Source organism: Aquarana catesbeiana, linkage group LG03 (assembly GCF_042186555.1).
Source record: "Aquarana catesbeiana isolate 2022-GZ linkage group LG03, ASM4218655v1, whole genome shotgun sequence".
In the NCBI taxonomy this organism is placed as follows: Eukaryota; Metazoa; Chordata; class Amphibia; order Anura; family Ranidae; genus Aquarana; species Aquarana catesbeiana.
Window position 1 is genome coordinate 348,233,910 of NC_133326.1, and position 15,954 is coordinate 348,249,863.

A 15,954-nucleotide genomic window follows, 5' to 3' on the forward strand; every position below is an offset into this window, starting at 1 on the left:
CTCTGAAGGAGCCTTCAATAGGCCTTCAAGAGGCCTATTGAAGGAGCAGTGGCTCCGAGCCCAGAGTTCAGCGTCAACAAAGGTGTACTTGGCTGTTTGCTGGAGTCCTGCTTTAGGTTGGGTTCACACCAGTGCGAGTTGGATTCGGGTTTGCCCACATCCAATTCACATGTCAGGAGATTGTGACCAGCTCTCTATAGAGCAGGTTCACATATCTCCGGGGGGGATGCGGTGCGAATTGCACAGGAGTACTGTGCGTTTTCTGGTCCTTTTCATGTCCGAATAGCCAAAAATTCGGGCTGAAATCGGACCTGAAACAGTGAATGGGGACCCTTGCTGTGAGCTGCTCTGTTCTTCAGTGTGGATCCAGCCTTAATGTACAAATTTCTGTGGCATGTTTGGTATATTTTAGCTAACTTAAAGTTTTAACATGCCACATCTTTTTATACTGGCGTTACTAGAATAGCATTTCACTGGTCATCTTGGCATATCTTTGAGTCAATTATCGCCATGTATATAACAAGTACTGAAATAAAGCATTAACAATCCTCCAGCTGCTGTGCTTTTCTATACTAGGTACATATGGTACAAATGAAATGGGATATTCTGATCTCTTTGGTTCATTGGTGTTTTCAGCATCATTTTCTAGTACTGGAAGAGATGGCTGGTTTAATTTAAAAAATTGTAAATGCCACAACTTGTTGTTTTGTTAAATATTATGGCCTGTTGATATCCAGATGTGAGAATGTTTTTCATCAATATGCTTTTCATTTGCATAGTTATATCCTACGCCAAAGCCTCTTTTTTCACACAGCAGCAAGACTGATAAAGAGTTTACTAAAAAAAAAGATTAATAATTAATTGATGTCAACTTCTGTTTGCAGGATGGCCCCTGAGGTGGTGATGTGTGAGACTATGAAAGATGCTCCATACGATTACAAAGCAGACATCTGGTCCTTAGGAATAACGCTGATTGAAATGGCTCAGATTGAACCCCCACACCATGAACTTAATCCCATGCGTGTCCTCTTGAAAATCGCCAAGTCCGAGCCACCCACGCTTGCTGCCCCTTCAAAATGGTAAGGATACTGTGCTCTGTTTTATGGCATGGTGGAGAAGTATTTAGAACATAGTTCAAATCATAACAGGATGTATTGCTAGAAATTCCAAAAATATTTTTCCTCTGAACATACTACTTTGTAGAAGCTGGAATCTGCTTTATATTAGTGGTTGTTGATGATCAAAACACACATTCATTGCTGGATGTGAATGTGTGTTTTATATATTGAGTGTTTGAAAGGCAGGAGGGAAGAGAACTCAAAATGGGAATTAGGAGTTTGAAAACTTGGAACATAATTAAGCTTATTCTGCAAGGTGGTGCAGAGGAATGAAAATATGTAAAATGCAGCCAACCATATCTTAGTTTCTCTTACGGATAAGTTCACCTTTATTCAGGGTGTAACATGTTACGAATGGACCAGCCCCTGCACCGCCTCGATCTGACAGCTAGCAGGGATCTTTTCCCCCGCTAGCTGTCAAAATTAAAAAAAAAAAAACTTGGCCAAGCAGGGCTCTGCCCGGCCGTGCACGTCACTTACTCACAGTATTCTCTGAATGGAAAATTACCAGGTCTGGCAGCCTCTCCGGCTGTAGTTTTCAATGAACTACCACAGCGCTGTGGAGCACTGTGGTAGTTCATTCTCTCTTCCTGTCAGATTGTATGCGCTTGCCCATACGGGATGTACAGGCACACAGATACACTGACAGATCTGAAGGAGACCTGCATGGCACCAGCAATCTGCTGATCGCTGGTTCAATGCTTTACAGGCTCCAGAAACAAAAAAATAATAAATGCACATTTTTTTACTTGCAAAAAAAATGTGCATTTATTATTATTTTTTCTACAAAGTGAACTTATTCTTTAGTTTAAAGAGACCTTCTTGCCAGCCGATTTCCATCCTTCCATAAGATTCTGTGGGCTTTTGCCATATGTTCGGTTATTTTCCTGTAAAAGCCTCCCTTATGTAGACATCTAAAAGCCTTGAGACTGCTGCTGGCTGCCACCATTTTGGCGGAGATATCAGAAGACTCAGAGCTGTCATTCTAGTGACCTATAAAAATGATTTTATGGAAGGGAAAAATGCTGAAAAAAATCATTTGAAATATTTGATTTTTATGTACCTTTTATCTGCATTTTGTTTTTATTTGGTAACAAGACCTCTTTAAATCGGGGGTCCCCAACCACTGGACACGGCCCACTAAGGTGCTATGGCTTCTCTGCAGCTGGGCCATGGGGGACGAGCAGCGTGAGAGAGAAAGGCGAGCGGGTGGACAAGAGAGCCAGGTGGATCAGAGAGGCGGACAGACAAGAGAAGCGGGCTGTCGAGCAGAGATGACATCATCTCTCTCCGTCCGCTCCCCATCACTGCTCTTCCGCTTTCACAGCACTGGCCTCTTCAAAGATTGAGGTGCGGTGGGGGAGCAGAGAGATGACATCTCTCACCGCCCGCACCGCATCACCGCTCTCCTGCCCTCACTTAGAACCGACCACTGTGCAGAGGCCTGCCTCTGTGCTAAATCGACCAGTGCTTCCACCAATGCTATGACAGTCCACATCTGGTGGCACTGGCAGGTGAAGTGGCAAGTGACATCCTCATCTGATGGCAGCCAGCGTGGCAAGTGACATCCTCATCTGGTGGCAGGCAGCGTGGCAAGTGACATCCTCATCTGGTGGCAGGCAGCGTGGCAAGTGACATCCTCATCTGGTGGCAGGCAGCGTGGCAAGTGACATCCTCATCTGGAGGCAGGCAGCGTGGCAAGTGACATCCTCATCTGGTGGCAGGCAGCGTGGCAAGTGACATGCTCATTTGGTGGCAGGCAGCGTGACAAGTGACATGCTCATCTGGTGGCAGGCAGCGTGGCAAGTGACATGCTCATCTGGTGGCAGGCAGCGTGGCAAGTGACATGCTCATCTGGTGGCAGGCAGCGTGGCAAGTGACATGCTCATCTGGTGGCAGGCAGCGTGGCAAGTGACATTCTGCATCTGGTGGCAGGCAGCGTGGCAAGTGACATGCTCATCTGGTGGCAGGCAGCGTGGCAAGTGACATTCTGCATCTGGTGGCAGGCAGCGTGGCAAGTGACAAACTACAACTGGTGGCAGGTGACACACTCAGGGCTCCTACTTCTGCATCATGGTTTGAACTATGTAATAATTATGGTTGAACTATGTAATGATAAAAATAATGCACTTCAATCACCCTGACACCATACCAACCATGGTGTTGGGATGATTGAAGCGCCAACACCAGCCATTGCACCGTCAAATTGCCCTTGGAAAACTTGCTTAACCCCACCCCCCACCCCCCCCGGCCCCGGCCCTGGCCACGGCCACAATTTTCTTCCACACAGCCGGTCCCCAGTGCCAAAAAGCTTTGGGACCGCTGCTTTAAATGATTGAACAATGATTTCTGGTTAGTTACTCTGAGTTTCTGTTGTTGCATATTGCTTGTTTCAAAAAAACAAATATGTGTTTGGGTTATCCTCTTAAATTCTGTTATTGTCACCATAATGTCTGTGTGTGTGTGCATAAATTTATCTTTAGCAATTTTTCTATATACAATTAGACAATTTGATTGTTTGGAAGCATGTCCTCTGAATCATTGCTTTCTGTCTGTTTTGTTGGGAGTTTTGCCAGATATGCATAGGGAAATGAGCGCGTGAAAGAAGAATGTATCAAGCTTTTGGTCATGTTTTCTATCATATTGTATCTAATGACATCACAAACTATTTGTGTCATTGGAAGGTCTCTAGAGTTCCGGGACTTCCTGAAAAAAGCCCTTGATAAGAACTCTGAAACAAGGCCAAGTGCAGCGCAGCTTCTGGAGGTAAGCCAAACATCTTCAGACACAATGAGCATTATCTACAAGATCTCAAAGTTTTTGCTAATATTGTTCTTTTGTTTTTGGTAATATTTCTTTTAATAAAGAGAGATCAGGAGAAATTTTATTAAAAAAAATATTATTTTGCATCTATAACCCCTTCACTGCCCAATATTACATCATGGCTGTACCCGATTTTAGATGGCCACATTATATGTCGTTGTCAATGAATGGTTCAATTCCGAAAGAGAACAAAAACATTACAAAAAACACTCTCATTACCCTTCCCCATACATACAAAACCTACACATACCCACCATTATTATGCACAGGTATGCATATTGTAAGACCCATATGGCAATACACGTATTGGGTATTACGAAGTAAGAGCTTTTTGAATGCTTTTAGGGACTTCATGTGTCTATAATACTAAATGATTAGTGAACATCTCATAGGAAGTATGAATTAAACACTGCCAAAATATATACTACGCTTTTTTATAAAATATATGATATAGTGATGTACTTTAATAGTTTTCAAGGCTGTAAAGTGCATGTCAAAACACTCAACCTAAGATGCATGCAACATGAGAGGCAGGACTGAGCAGGGATAGAGGTAAAGTTGAAATTTGAGGAAATCCTGTATGTGAATGCAATGCAATGTTCCTATAGTGAAGCGGTCGCTTTGAAAAAAAAAAATCACTTTTATTCATTATCTTTTTTTATTTTATTTTTATTGCCCTTTAGCTCCTCTCGAAGGCTTGCATTGGCTGTATATAGTAGGGTTGATTTATTAAACCGGAGAGTGCAAAATCTGGTGCCGCTCTGCATAGAAACCAATCAATTTCCAATTTTTTTGTTTTGTCAAAGTTTAATTGAACAAGCTGAAGTTAGAAGCTGATTGGCTATCATGCAGAGCTACACCCGATTTTGCACTCTCCAGTTTTAGTAAATCAACCCCAGTGTCTGGTCAGCATCTCAGATGCTAGAGTTAAAGTTTTTAAGCTGAATGATACTTGAAGTGACCTGATCAGCAGCCCAAGACACCTTTTAATACTATAATGTTTTACTGATTAGTGTGACAGTAATGAGGTCTGGGCCCCCCCCCCCCAAACTGAGTGAGGAGACAGGATACCCTTATTCTGTTAAAATTTGCCAGTTGGTAACACATTAGAGTCAAATCTAATTTTGTTTGTAAGGGCACCATGGAATGGATACCATGCTACTCCCAAGAGAAGGTACACCAGGAAAGCATTTCCTATTTAAAAAAAAAAAAAAAAAACCTTTTAGCCACAATCCAAATAATCATTATCATTACACTGATGGATAAGAAAAAAGCGAAGCACACCAACGCAGGATGGCACTGCGGGTGTACAAAAATAACAAAGCGCCTCGTCCTAACATATTGAGAAATTGACGAAAAATATAACTGGAAAAATTGACTTTATAGGCACCACTGATAAAAAGTAATACATTTTATTAAACATACCACATAATATAAAAACAGAATGAATTAATTCTGTTTTTATATTTATGTGGTGTGTTTAATAAAATGTATTTTTATCAGTGGTGCCTATAAAGTAAATTTTTCCAGTTATATTTTTCCTCAATTACTACACTGGTGGAACCTATTTTAATGTTTAATTAGCATCTTAAAGTATAACTAAACCCAAACCTTTTTTTGTTTTGTATAAAATGGAGAGCGCTTAGAACACCAGTCAATTTTTATTGCTGTCTGTGCCCCCATTAAGGAGATTCACCCTCTCTTTTTGTCCTGTTTACCGTTGGTGTAGAAATGAGAGAAAATCCCACATTTTGGGTTGTCACATTAGTCATCCAATGGAGACACTAGTTCTGGTGACCATGGTGACACACTGGGATTCCCTCACTTTGGATGGATTTTTTTTTTATCACTGCCTGTTTTGTCTATGGCACAGAATGTGAAGGGAAATCTCCCCAGTGGTACACAGATGGCAAAAAAAAATAAAAAATTACGGATTATAACCCCCTTTCACCAAAATAAAAAAAAAATTGCCCTGTTTGGTACACTAATGGGGATTGTACACGCAATTGGGGAATAAGCATCCAAAGTCTGGTGTTTTAATAGCTATAATTAAACATTATACGTTTTTCTTTACCCCTAAAGGGAAGTTCTGCTTTTCTGCCTCCTTCCCCTCTCCTTTTCAATGTTTGCACACTTTTTTGGGAGGAGGGGGACAGGAGTGGTACCTGGTTTTGACAGGTACCCACTCCCACTTATGCCCAGATCGCTTAGGTGATCTGAGCATAAGTTTGTCCCCTGCCTTCCATACCTGACCACAGGGACACGTCACACCTGCAGGACCATTCACAGGATGCAGCGCTGAGAGCTGGCTGTGAAGCTTTATGGAGTTAAGGTTGACTTTCCACAGTTAGCATGGTGGGCGCCTGGGACCCCAAGACTGGCAAAGAACCAGCCTGAATGAGGACAGTGCTGGATCCCTGGACAGGTAAGTGAAGATGTTGAATATATTTCAAGATGGCACCAGTATTTCAAGAGGCACAAAAACAGCAAGTAGCAACATATGTAAAAGATTAATCCCCAGAGGATAGTTGAAACTCAAAGGTTTATTTTGATATTAAAAATGCATATCATTTTTGTAACTTCCCATTCTACATATTTTTTTTCAAATGTACCTTCTCTTTTTACAAATTTTTATGAATTGCCTTCCAGCACCCATTTGTAAACAAAGACCTCAAAAACCGTGTTTTGCGGGATCTTGTGGCAGAAGCAAAAGCTGAAGTTTTGGATGAAATAGAAGAAAATGGAGAAATGGAGGAAGAGGACTCTCCAGATTCCGTTTCTGTAAGTTGCCATCTTTACTTTAAAGCTCTGACTTATATTGGCTTTTTTGTAACAGTTGTAAAAATTGTAAATAAAATGAAGTGCCAATCTACCCCAAATCTCTTTCCCTACCAACAACCACAGTGGAGTCTGTTTCTCCTGTTATACCCAATACCCAAGTGTGCTATATTATACTAGCCAAGGTAAATAGACATTACAAGTATTTATTTTCTTCACCGAAGGTTAACAAGAAGCAAGAGGGTATTAAACCCAAAAGCAAACATTTATTATATTGCAGCTTACCAATTCTTAGATATGATGGCTACATTTGTTTTTATTTTTTAGGCTTTCTTTCCTTTATTTTCATTTGATGATCTTGCCAGTAAGTCTGTTCTTTCTTCTGAGGCTCGGTTCACACATGGGCGGCACGACTTGCAGGTCGCCTCAGCGAGGCGACCTGCAAACGACTGCCGGGGCGACTTGCGAGACGACTTCTGCATAGAAGTCTATGCAAGTCGCCCCAAGTCGCCCCCAAAGTAATACAGGAACCTTTTTCTAAGTCGGAGCGACTTGCGTCGCTCCAATTAGAACGGTTCCATAGCACAGAACGGGAGGCGACTTGTCAGGCGACTAGGTCGCCTGACAAGTCGCCCCAGTGTGAACCGAGCCTTACCATTGGGGACATTTCCATTCACTTCCAACAGGAAGTCAGAGGAAATCTCACAAATGACTTCTCCTTTTAGTCAGTTGTGCCCCGAACAGGTGTCCCCATTGGAAGATTTCTTCTTGCCTTTTAACATGAGGGCAACTATAAAATTTGGGATTTCCCAAAAAAAAAGAGAGAGCTGAATCTTCCCAGTGTGGACACAGATGGCAATAAAAACTTGGCAGAGGGTCCAACTCTTCCCCATTCCACCCAAAACAAACACAAAAAGTTTGGCCACTTTGCTCCTATGTGCTATTTTAAAATGCAAAAACAGATTTTGGTTGTTGCAACCTGCTAATGATATCCAGGGTCCAGTGCACATCTCATACAATGTTTCATTTAACTTCTGGGGTTCCGATCATGCTACAGCACATTGATTACGGTCAATGGTAACCAATAGATAAGTCACAACACGTATGTTGGATGCTCTTGATGACATTTTATGCTTATTTTGTGAGCATCAAACTCTCCCCCACTTATGCAGTGTCATTCAGAATTCTTGCAGACCTATAAAAGTGGCACCATTGTACTAATTCATGTCTGCACAAGGTCAATGTGAGCTTATCTTTTCACGTATGGTTTAGACTGCACTCACACCTGAGCGTTTTCAGCTCGTAAAACTACCGACAAAAACACTCAACAAGCAAAATGCTATTCATTTAAATGGCCCCTGTTCACATCTGAGTGTTTTGTAGCCTGAAGCAAAATGCCTGAAGCTCAAAAAAGTACATGAGCTTCTTTTTTTGGGCAGATTACAGGCGTTTTTCTGCTTTTTACATTGGTGACCTTTTGACCTGTGTAAAAACGCACGACTTTCTGCCTGAAAACAAAACGCTCACGTGTAAATGCAGCCTTACACAAACCAATTGTTTTCTTTTGATGTTGTCATAACATCAAAAGAAAATTCGACCTTGTAAATTAAAGGGGAGCCTTGCCTAACGGTCATTACCACACTGTTTCTTTACATAAAAATTGCACTTCTGTATCATCGCTAGAAGATTACAGATTATGTTTTGGGGTATAAAAGATGCCTATGCATCCCATTATGGCACAAATGTAGACAACAGTAATTGCAAAAACTTGCAAGTTTCTAATGTTTCTTACAACAAGAACATTCCAGGCTATTTGGGGTTTTGATATAACCTATTGGAATTAAATATGCATCCTAATTGTAAAGTACAAGACACAGAAGTTAATTCTTGATCCTCATACACACGGGCATACTTAAAGTGATTGTAAAGTCTATTATAACAAATCTGTTCTACTTACCTCCCCTGTGCAGTTGGTTTTGCACAGAACAGCCCGGGTTCTTCCTCTTCTCGGGTCCTTGTTTGCTGCTCTTGGCCCCTCCCTCCTATTGAGTGCCCCCACAGTCAGCAGTTTCCTATGGGGGCACTGGAGCCGAATCACAGCTCCGTGTGTCCATTCAGACACGGATCACCTACCTTGCCCCTCTGTACCCTGATTGCCTGGCTGACTTTGACAGCAGCGGGAGCCAATGGCGCCGCTGCTGTGTCTCAGTCAATCAGGAGGAGTGTCCTGGATGGCTTAGACATTTGTCGACATCTCTGGAGAGAGATGGGGCTCAGGTAAGTAATTAGCGGGGTGCTGGGGCGGCTGCTACACACAAAAGGTTTTTGATCTTAATGCATAGAATGCATTATGATCGAAAACCTTCTGCCTTTACAACTCTAAGCATGCACCTGTGCAAGGGCCATATTTGTTCCGTGCATCCACGGGTGGGCAGTACTATTCATGTCTATTGGGCACAGTGGCTGCACAGACACCACCGCTACTCCAATTTGACATATGTGTGGGTGCGTGTCTCCGAACTCGCATTTTCTGCATTCGGGGACAGGCACCCTCACATTGTCAAATTGGGAACAGCTGTTGTTTCCAATAGACATGAATAGGAATACTCACACACAGATGCACAGAGCAACCTGTTCATCCCATGCGGGCAAACATGGCCCTTGCATGGGTGTACGCTTGAGTACACCTGTGTGAGCAAAGCCCGCGGGCATCATCAGTTCAGTCAAATTTTTTGGTAATAAACATGAATACTGATTCAGTTTACATCAGTTTTTTGCTTTGTTTTCTTGTTGAATAAACTAACCATAGATGAAATTATGGGAAAAAAAAAAGATTCTTGGGTAAAAACAGACATAAACAAAATAGACGTAAGCGGACAGCATCCTTTTAGATCTGTTCAGATATGTCTAAACTGAAAAGGATGCAGTCTTGTTCTGTTTTAAAAATGGACCTGAATGGATACAGATGTAGGTGGATGTAAGCAGATGATCATCTGTTTACATCTGCAAGCTTATAGGAATAAATTGCTGTCCATTTTTTCATACAAAAACAGACAGATAAAAAAACATACAAGTGGAATACCCATGTGAAAGTGCCTTCAGACTAGGCGGCTTCAGGTGACTAAATCTTTGGTGGACCCAGCCCCCACCCTAGTGTATTCCTATAATCCTGCTCACTCCTTGAGGCTGCAGTTTTTTGCTAGTGATTTCACATCAAATTGTGGACTCCTTCTGTTGAAGATTTTTTTTTTTTTTTTTCTTTTTTTTTTATCTTTCACCTTTTTTTTTTTTTTCTTACTTCGACTAACCCTTTTATATTCATGATCTGACAGCTTATTGCATTATGGCACACTAGCAGCTTCTGGAAGGCAGGGCTGAGCCAAACTCTGTATCTGGACGTACACAGCCCTGCTTAGGAGCGAGCCTGAGCGTTTGCCCTCATAGCAAGCGCTTGCTATGGGGGCAGACACAGAAGAGGATAAGCCAAGAGCACTGGTCGGGGATCCCAGAAGAGGAGTTTTCGGACTGCTCTGTGCAAAACGATTGCACAAAGCAGGTAAGTATATAGTAGGTTTGTTATTTTAATAAAAAAAGGTTAAGCTTTACAATCACTTTTTAAATTATGCAGTATGCAATAAATTACATGTAGGCCTGTGTTAATTTTCTTTTATTTGCTGCTATGGTACATATTTTGATCATTATTTTTACATAAATTTTTCGTTCCATTCTGTTTTTTAGCCACCAGCAAAGAACGGCCCGTACTCCTCTGATGTGGAAAAAGACAAGCGCCCAGTTAGCAATGGAATAAAGCCTCTTGCAGAACATTTGAAGGACCAAAGCCCAGACAGCACTATAAGCAGCAAAGCTGACAGCAGAAGTTCTTCAGAGAATATTCATGTACAGAGTATTCACAGTGTAGAAGATCCAAAGCCTGACATTATTAACATCAACCCACTGATTGAAGTAGATAGAAGGGGCCACTCTGCAGCTGCAAATCATAACCAAGACGGGAATAAGGACCACATCTCTGTTACACCCAACAGTCACAAGCCAAGGAACAGCCAATATGAACGCCTTTCTGCTGAGCTAATGCATAATGGAAGCATCAGCTCTACCTCTCGTTTCTTGGGCAGCTGGTCCAAAAGGGACTCCGACTCAGGCAGTAATTCTGCTTCAGACAGTATGGATCTCAGCATGAACCTGTCCGCTGATCTTTCCCTTAACAAAGAAACTGGTTCAATTTCTGTCAGGGTAAGATAATGTTTACCCATGCCAGTGTGTTTTAACATTTCTTTAGTAAAACATAAGTAAGATTTGCTGGCTTTTCAGCAATAACTTGATAAGCACCACTGAGTCATAGTTCGACTGTGTCATTGGTGCTGCTCACTGAACTTTTATCTTTTACCCTCAGTTCTGTTTCCTACAAGGCCTATGAAGTTCAAGTGTTTTGCATCTTGAGTTCCTTGAACTTATGCCATTTGCAGCTTCCTGTTCACCTTTCCGTAGAGCCAGATGAAAGTTTAGCAGTTCTTGTTAGATGGGTAGTAGCAACAATATAGCTTGAGTCTATTCAGTGCTGAATGAAAGCAGAGCAATAATGTGCCTGTGTGCATAGAAGTTAGGAAGAAGGCAGAATAGAAGATGGCTGCAACAGATGTTTGGCATTTTGTAGTGTAAAAAAGTGTAGTGTAGAAAAATAAAACATCTGATGGATTGCTAAGGGTAATACATTCATCTTTCTTTCCCTCCAGTTTGTTTTTCTATGAAGTCTTGTTGAATGTCTTGGTATGATCTCCTTAACGCCTATATTTAGCCTTAGCCTTATTTATGCTTGCTTTTTTATTAATTGGATTTACGGTTTAGTTTTGTGATTTGGACAGCATTATCCGACATGCTTTCACGGATTTTCAGCTGGGACACAGAATTTGTGTGATATATCATATCACCAGCATAGATTTATTGTTTCTTACAGGTGGTTTGTTTTTGGTCTTTACAAACAACAACTGAAAATGTTGCAGAAGTAACATTTAATATTTCCTTAGCAGACAAAGGGTAAAGAGTGCATGACAGTTTGTCATTAAAGAAGAACTCCTACTTTTCCTCCCTGAAACAGATGCCTTGTGCATGTAAATGAATGACTACCCCAGTGTCCTTATATGTCCTACCTCCTTTAGCTGTATACAGCAGGTTTCTGTGTCTGTGATGTCTCTCCTTCTTCTGGCTGAATTTCAAAGTTCTCTGACCTCCTGTTTCCTTCCATTTCCAGTCCTGATACTACATGTCCCATGATCCTTTGAGCCTCTGTAGTTTTAGGGCGGACTATGGGACCAGTTCTGGGAGTTGATGCGGGTGGGTTGTAGGGTTACTGTGGGTGTGTCTGGGCCTTCATGTCGGTGGTGAAAGGTGTAAATGTGTCGTATGTTCTTCCTGTGTCGTTCCTTCCATGCAGCATGCCAAATAATAATGGCACACTCTAAGACTACAGGGCTATGGGAAGTTATTATGAAGGTGTTTCCTTTATGTGTAAATGAATCACTTCACAGGGAGCAGGGCTCTAGGAGGTGGGGATCTGAGGGGTGGGACTCTCCCTGTACACACTGGTGGGCATATTTAACTGGGCAGGACTGAATTGTAATTGTGATCCATTCAATCCTGCCAAGCAGCGGCGCAGCTAGCTTTCAAAACAAGCTGTGTATGAAGGCGTTTTCTTCTTGAATAAAGCTGTAATCTGAGAGGAGCGACTTGGGAGGATTTTACTTTTCCTGTAGGTGTGACTGGGTTGGATTGAATGCTAATTGGGATGTATTCAATCCAACCCACCATCAGAGCTGTGAAGGAACTTGCATCATTTGCAGAGTCTAGAAGATTACAAAGGGGAGTGTTCCACTCTGGTCACTGCAGAGAAGGGGCTGTGGAATTAACAGTCTCTCAAAAACTACATGGTGTACAAAGCAACAACTAAACGCAACATATCGGGATCTGCAGACAACAAAGCAACTTAGTACAGAGGTATGACCTATGCTGGGATTGATCATTCCGTTGAGTTCTATTAAAAGAAAGTTGCAAATTCAGTTTTATTGCTCCAGAGCAGCATTATATGTCATATTTATAAGGGATATGAATATCACCTGCAACAATTGCATGCTGTAAAGGTGCTCTTGTGAGTAGAAATATGGTCCTTCTAGTATAAGGCTGGCTATACACTGATCGCTTATTTAGTTTAGCCTGGGCTGAATGAACCAAAACTAACAGATTCTGTCATCCACGCTATACAACATGGATGATTGAATCTCCCTGCTAGCTGTCAAAATACTCAAACATAGACTGCATCTGCCACTTTTCAGCTAACCATATTTTGCCTGGCTTTTCAATCAAGGAATGTCAGATGGGCCTGTTTCACACGGGCTTCAGTTTGTATAAGAGCAGTGTGAACAGCAAGCTTTTATGGCACTTTCAGCAAGCTTTTCTAAAGCTTTCATCAAGCTTCGAGCAACCTTCTCTAAGCTTTTAAAGCACCCTTCAAGGGATTGTAAAGTCAGAAGGTTTTTTTTATCTTAATGCATTCTATGCATTGAGATATAAAGCCTTCCGTGTGCAGCCCCCCTAATACTTAACTGAGGTCCCTTTCTGTCCAGCGATGTCCATGAGTGTCTCATCCGTCTCTCCCTCCTGATTGGCTAAAACACAGTAGTGGTGCCATTGGCACCCGCTGCTGTCAATCAAAGTCAGTTAGCCAATCAGGAGAGAGAGAGGGGGCAGGGCCCAACTGCATCTCCATGTCTGAATGGACACATGGAGCTGCAGCTCGGCTTGGGTGTCCCCATAGCAAGCTGCTTGCTGTGGGGGCACTCAACAGGAGGGAGGGGCCAGGAGCACAGAAACAGGCCCGGAGAAGGGGAGGATCTGGACTGCTCTGTGCAAATCCATTACAACAGAGCAGGTAAATATAACATGTTTGTTATTTTTATAGAAAAAAAAAAAAAACACTTTCAGCTCCTGTTTGGAAATGTATACACAGATCTTAATGGGAGTGCCAATTGACACTGTAAACAAGCTGCTAGCAGGTGTTCAACAAGCTAGTGTTAAAGCCTGCTAACAGCTGGTTTAAAGTGGCAGTCTGCTCTCCCATTAAGACATATGCTCAACATTTACAAACTGGTTGAAGATAAGGACGATGAAAAAAACGGAAATAGGCACCACATCCCATTCGATAAATAGGAACAAATGGCAAGAGGCAGACTTTAAAGGTGCCAAAACAAATATACATTTTATTAAATATCAATTTGTTTAAAATGACAATAAATGTTCAAAAGACATATAATTCATACAACAGTGCAGCAACTTCTGCTCTACATGTTTCGCCCAAGGGAGCTTCCTCAGGGGCATTAAAAGTACTAATCCTTCAATCAATTGAATATTGCAATTCCTCTAGAGCAAGGATATGCAATTAGCGGACCTCCAGCTGTTGCAAAACTACAAGTCCCATCATGCCTCTGCCTCTGGGTGTCATGCTTGTGGCTGTCAAAGTCTTGCTATGCCTCATGGGACTTGTAGTTCTGCAACAGCTGGAGGTCCGCTAATTGCATATCCCCGCTCTAGAGCCTAAGTCAAGGGGGCATGTTGCAACCATAGGGAGAAGAAAAATGTTCTTATTCAAAATAGATTTCAAAGTGTAACCAATTGGTTCCTCATTTCCCTGAAACTAGTAATTTGCTGCTGGGATTTGAAAGGAGAGAAACAGCAGATGGTGTTTCCTGATGCATAGGAAGGCCCAAAAATGAGCATACAGCACTCCTGCTGTATAGGCTTGTTTACTCTAGAAAGCAACCAGCACAGTCAGGTACTTAGAATCAGTATGTGGAATCTTGTTGATATGGAGAGGAGGTGCAAACTCTCTCTCTCACGAATCCTCCGTCCTTTTTTTGGCACCTTTAAATTCCCGCCTCTTGCCATTCGTTCAAATTTACAAACTGGAGCTGAATGTGTCTTTAAAAGCTTTAACAAAGCTTGCTGAAAAGTCTGCAAATGTATTGTAAAAGCTTTGTGTTCTCACACTGCTATTATATAAGCTGAAGCCCGTGTAAAACAGGCCATAGGAGACAGCCAAACACACCACCCACTCGTCCAGTTCCTCAACAGTCGGTTGAAATTTGTTCAGGCTATTTGTTTATATGGCTAACTATATCAGTTAGGCCTAGAGGTTTGACAATCAGTCTTAACACTAAGTAGATGTGTTGTCTTTTATTATTGCTTAGATTATCTCCTGTTTATGGGCCATTATAAAGCCATAAGTAGATGGTGCAAGAGTAAGGGTTTCTTGATATTTGTTTTTTACATTTGTTATTGCTGTGATTGGTTCTCGGTGATCCATGGAACAAAGCCACACTGATTGGCTCTGTACATTTTCCTGTGATCTGCACTGGCTAAGACAGTGCCACCTTTAAAGCTCTTCAAAAATAGGCTTTCACTTCACTTTTTTTTTTTTTCTGTACAGTAGTATTACCAAACTCAGCTCCAGAAGATTTACCCCCCCCCCCTGACCAGGCCATTTTTTGCTGTACGGCACTATTACTTTATCTGACAATTGTGTGGTTGTGCGTCTCTGTACTCAAATAAAATATTTGCCCTTTTTTTCCCCACAAATAGAGCTTTCTTTTGGTGGTATTTGATCACCTCTGTGTTTTTGTTTTTTATTTTTTGCGCTATAAACAAACATCTACCTACAATTTTGAAAAAAACAAAACCCTATATTTTTTACTTTCTGCTATATGTATTCTGCTACATATAGCGTTTATATTGATTGGTTTGCGCAAAAGTTATAGTGTCCACAAACTATGGGATATAATTATGGAATTGTTGTTTCTTGTTTGTTTTGTTTTTTAACTAGTAATGGCGGTGATCAGCGACTTCTAGCAGGACTGCGATTTTGCGGCGGACAAATTGGACGCCAACTACCACTTTTTACACTTTTTGAGTGCCAGTGAAACTAATACAGTGATCGGTGCTAAAAATATGCACTGTCACTGTACTAATGACACTGGCAGGAAAGGGGTTAACATCAGGGGTGATCAAAGAGTTAACCGTGTGCCTAGCTGGTGTTCTACTATAGTGAGGAAGGTGCTTGTACTAGTGGAAGGCATAGATCTGTGATATATCCGTGTCCCTGCTTTGCAGGAACACAGGATCCATGCCTTCCTTACTGACGGAATGGCGATCTGCTTGTGTTCTGAAAGAT

At 41.8% G+C, this 15,954-nt stretch overlaps 1 protein-coding gene across 1 annotated transcript in view; it reads left to right on the forward strand.

Moving 5' to 3' along the window:
• The window catches only part of STK10 (serine/threonine kinase 10), a 253,740-nt gene that overhangs the window by 189,036 nt on the left and 48,750 nt on the right, over positions 1-15,954 (forward strand). The window contains exons 6-9 of the mRNA XM_073620588.1: positions 885-1,079; positions 3,803-3,884; positions 6,591-6,722; positions 10,458-10,970. Coding sequence (XP_073476689.1) covers positions 885-1,079; positions 3,803-3,884; positions 6,591-6,722; positions 10,458-10,970 — 922 coding nt within the window. The remainder of the gene's footprint in view (positions 1-884; positions 1,080-3,802; positions 3,885-6,590; positions 6,723-10,457; positions 10,971-15,954) is intronic.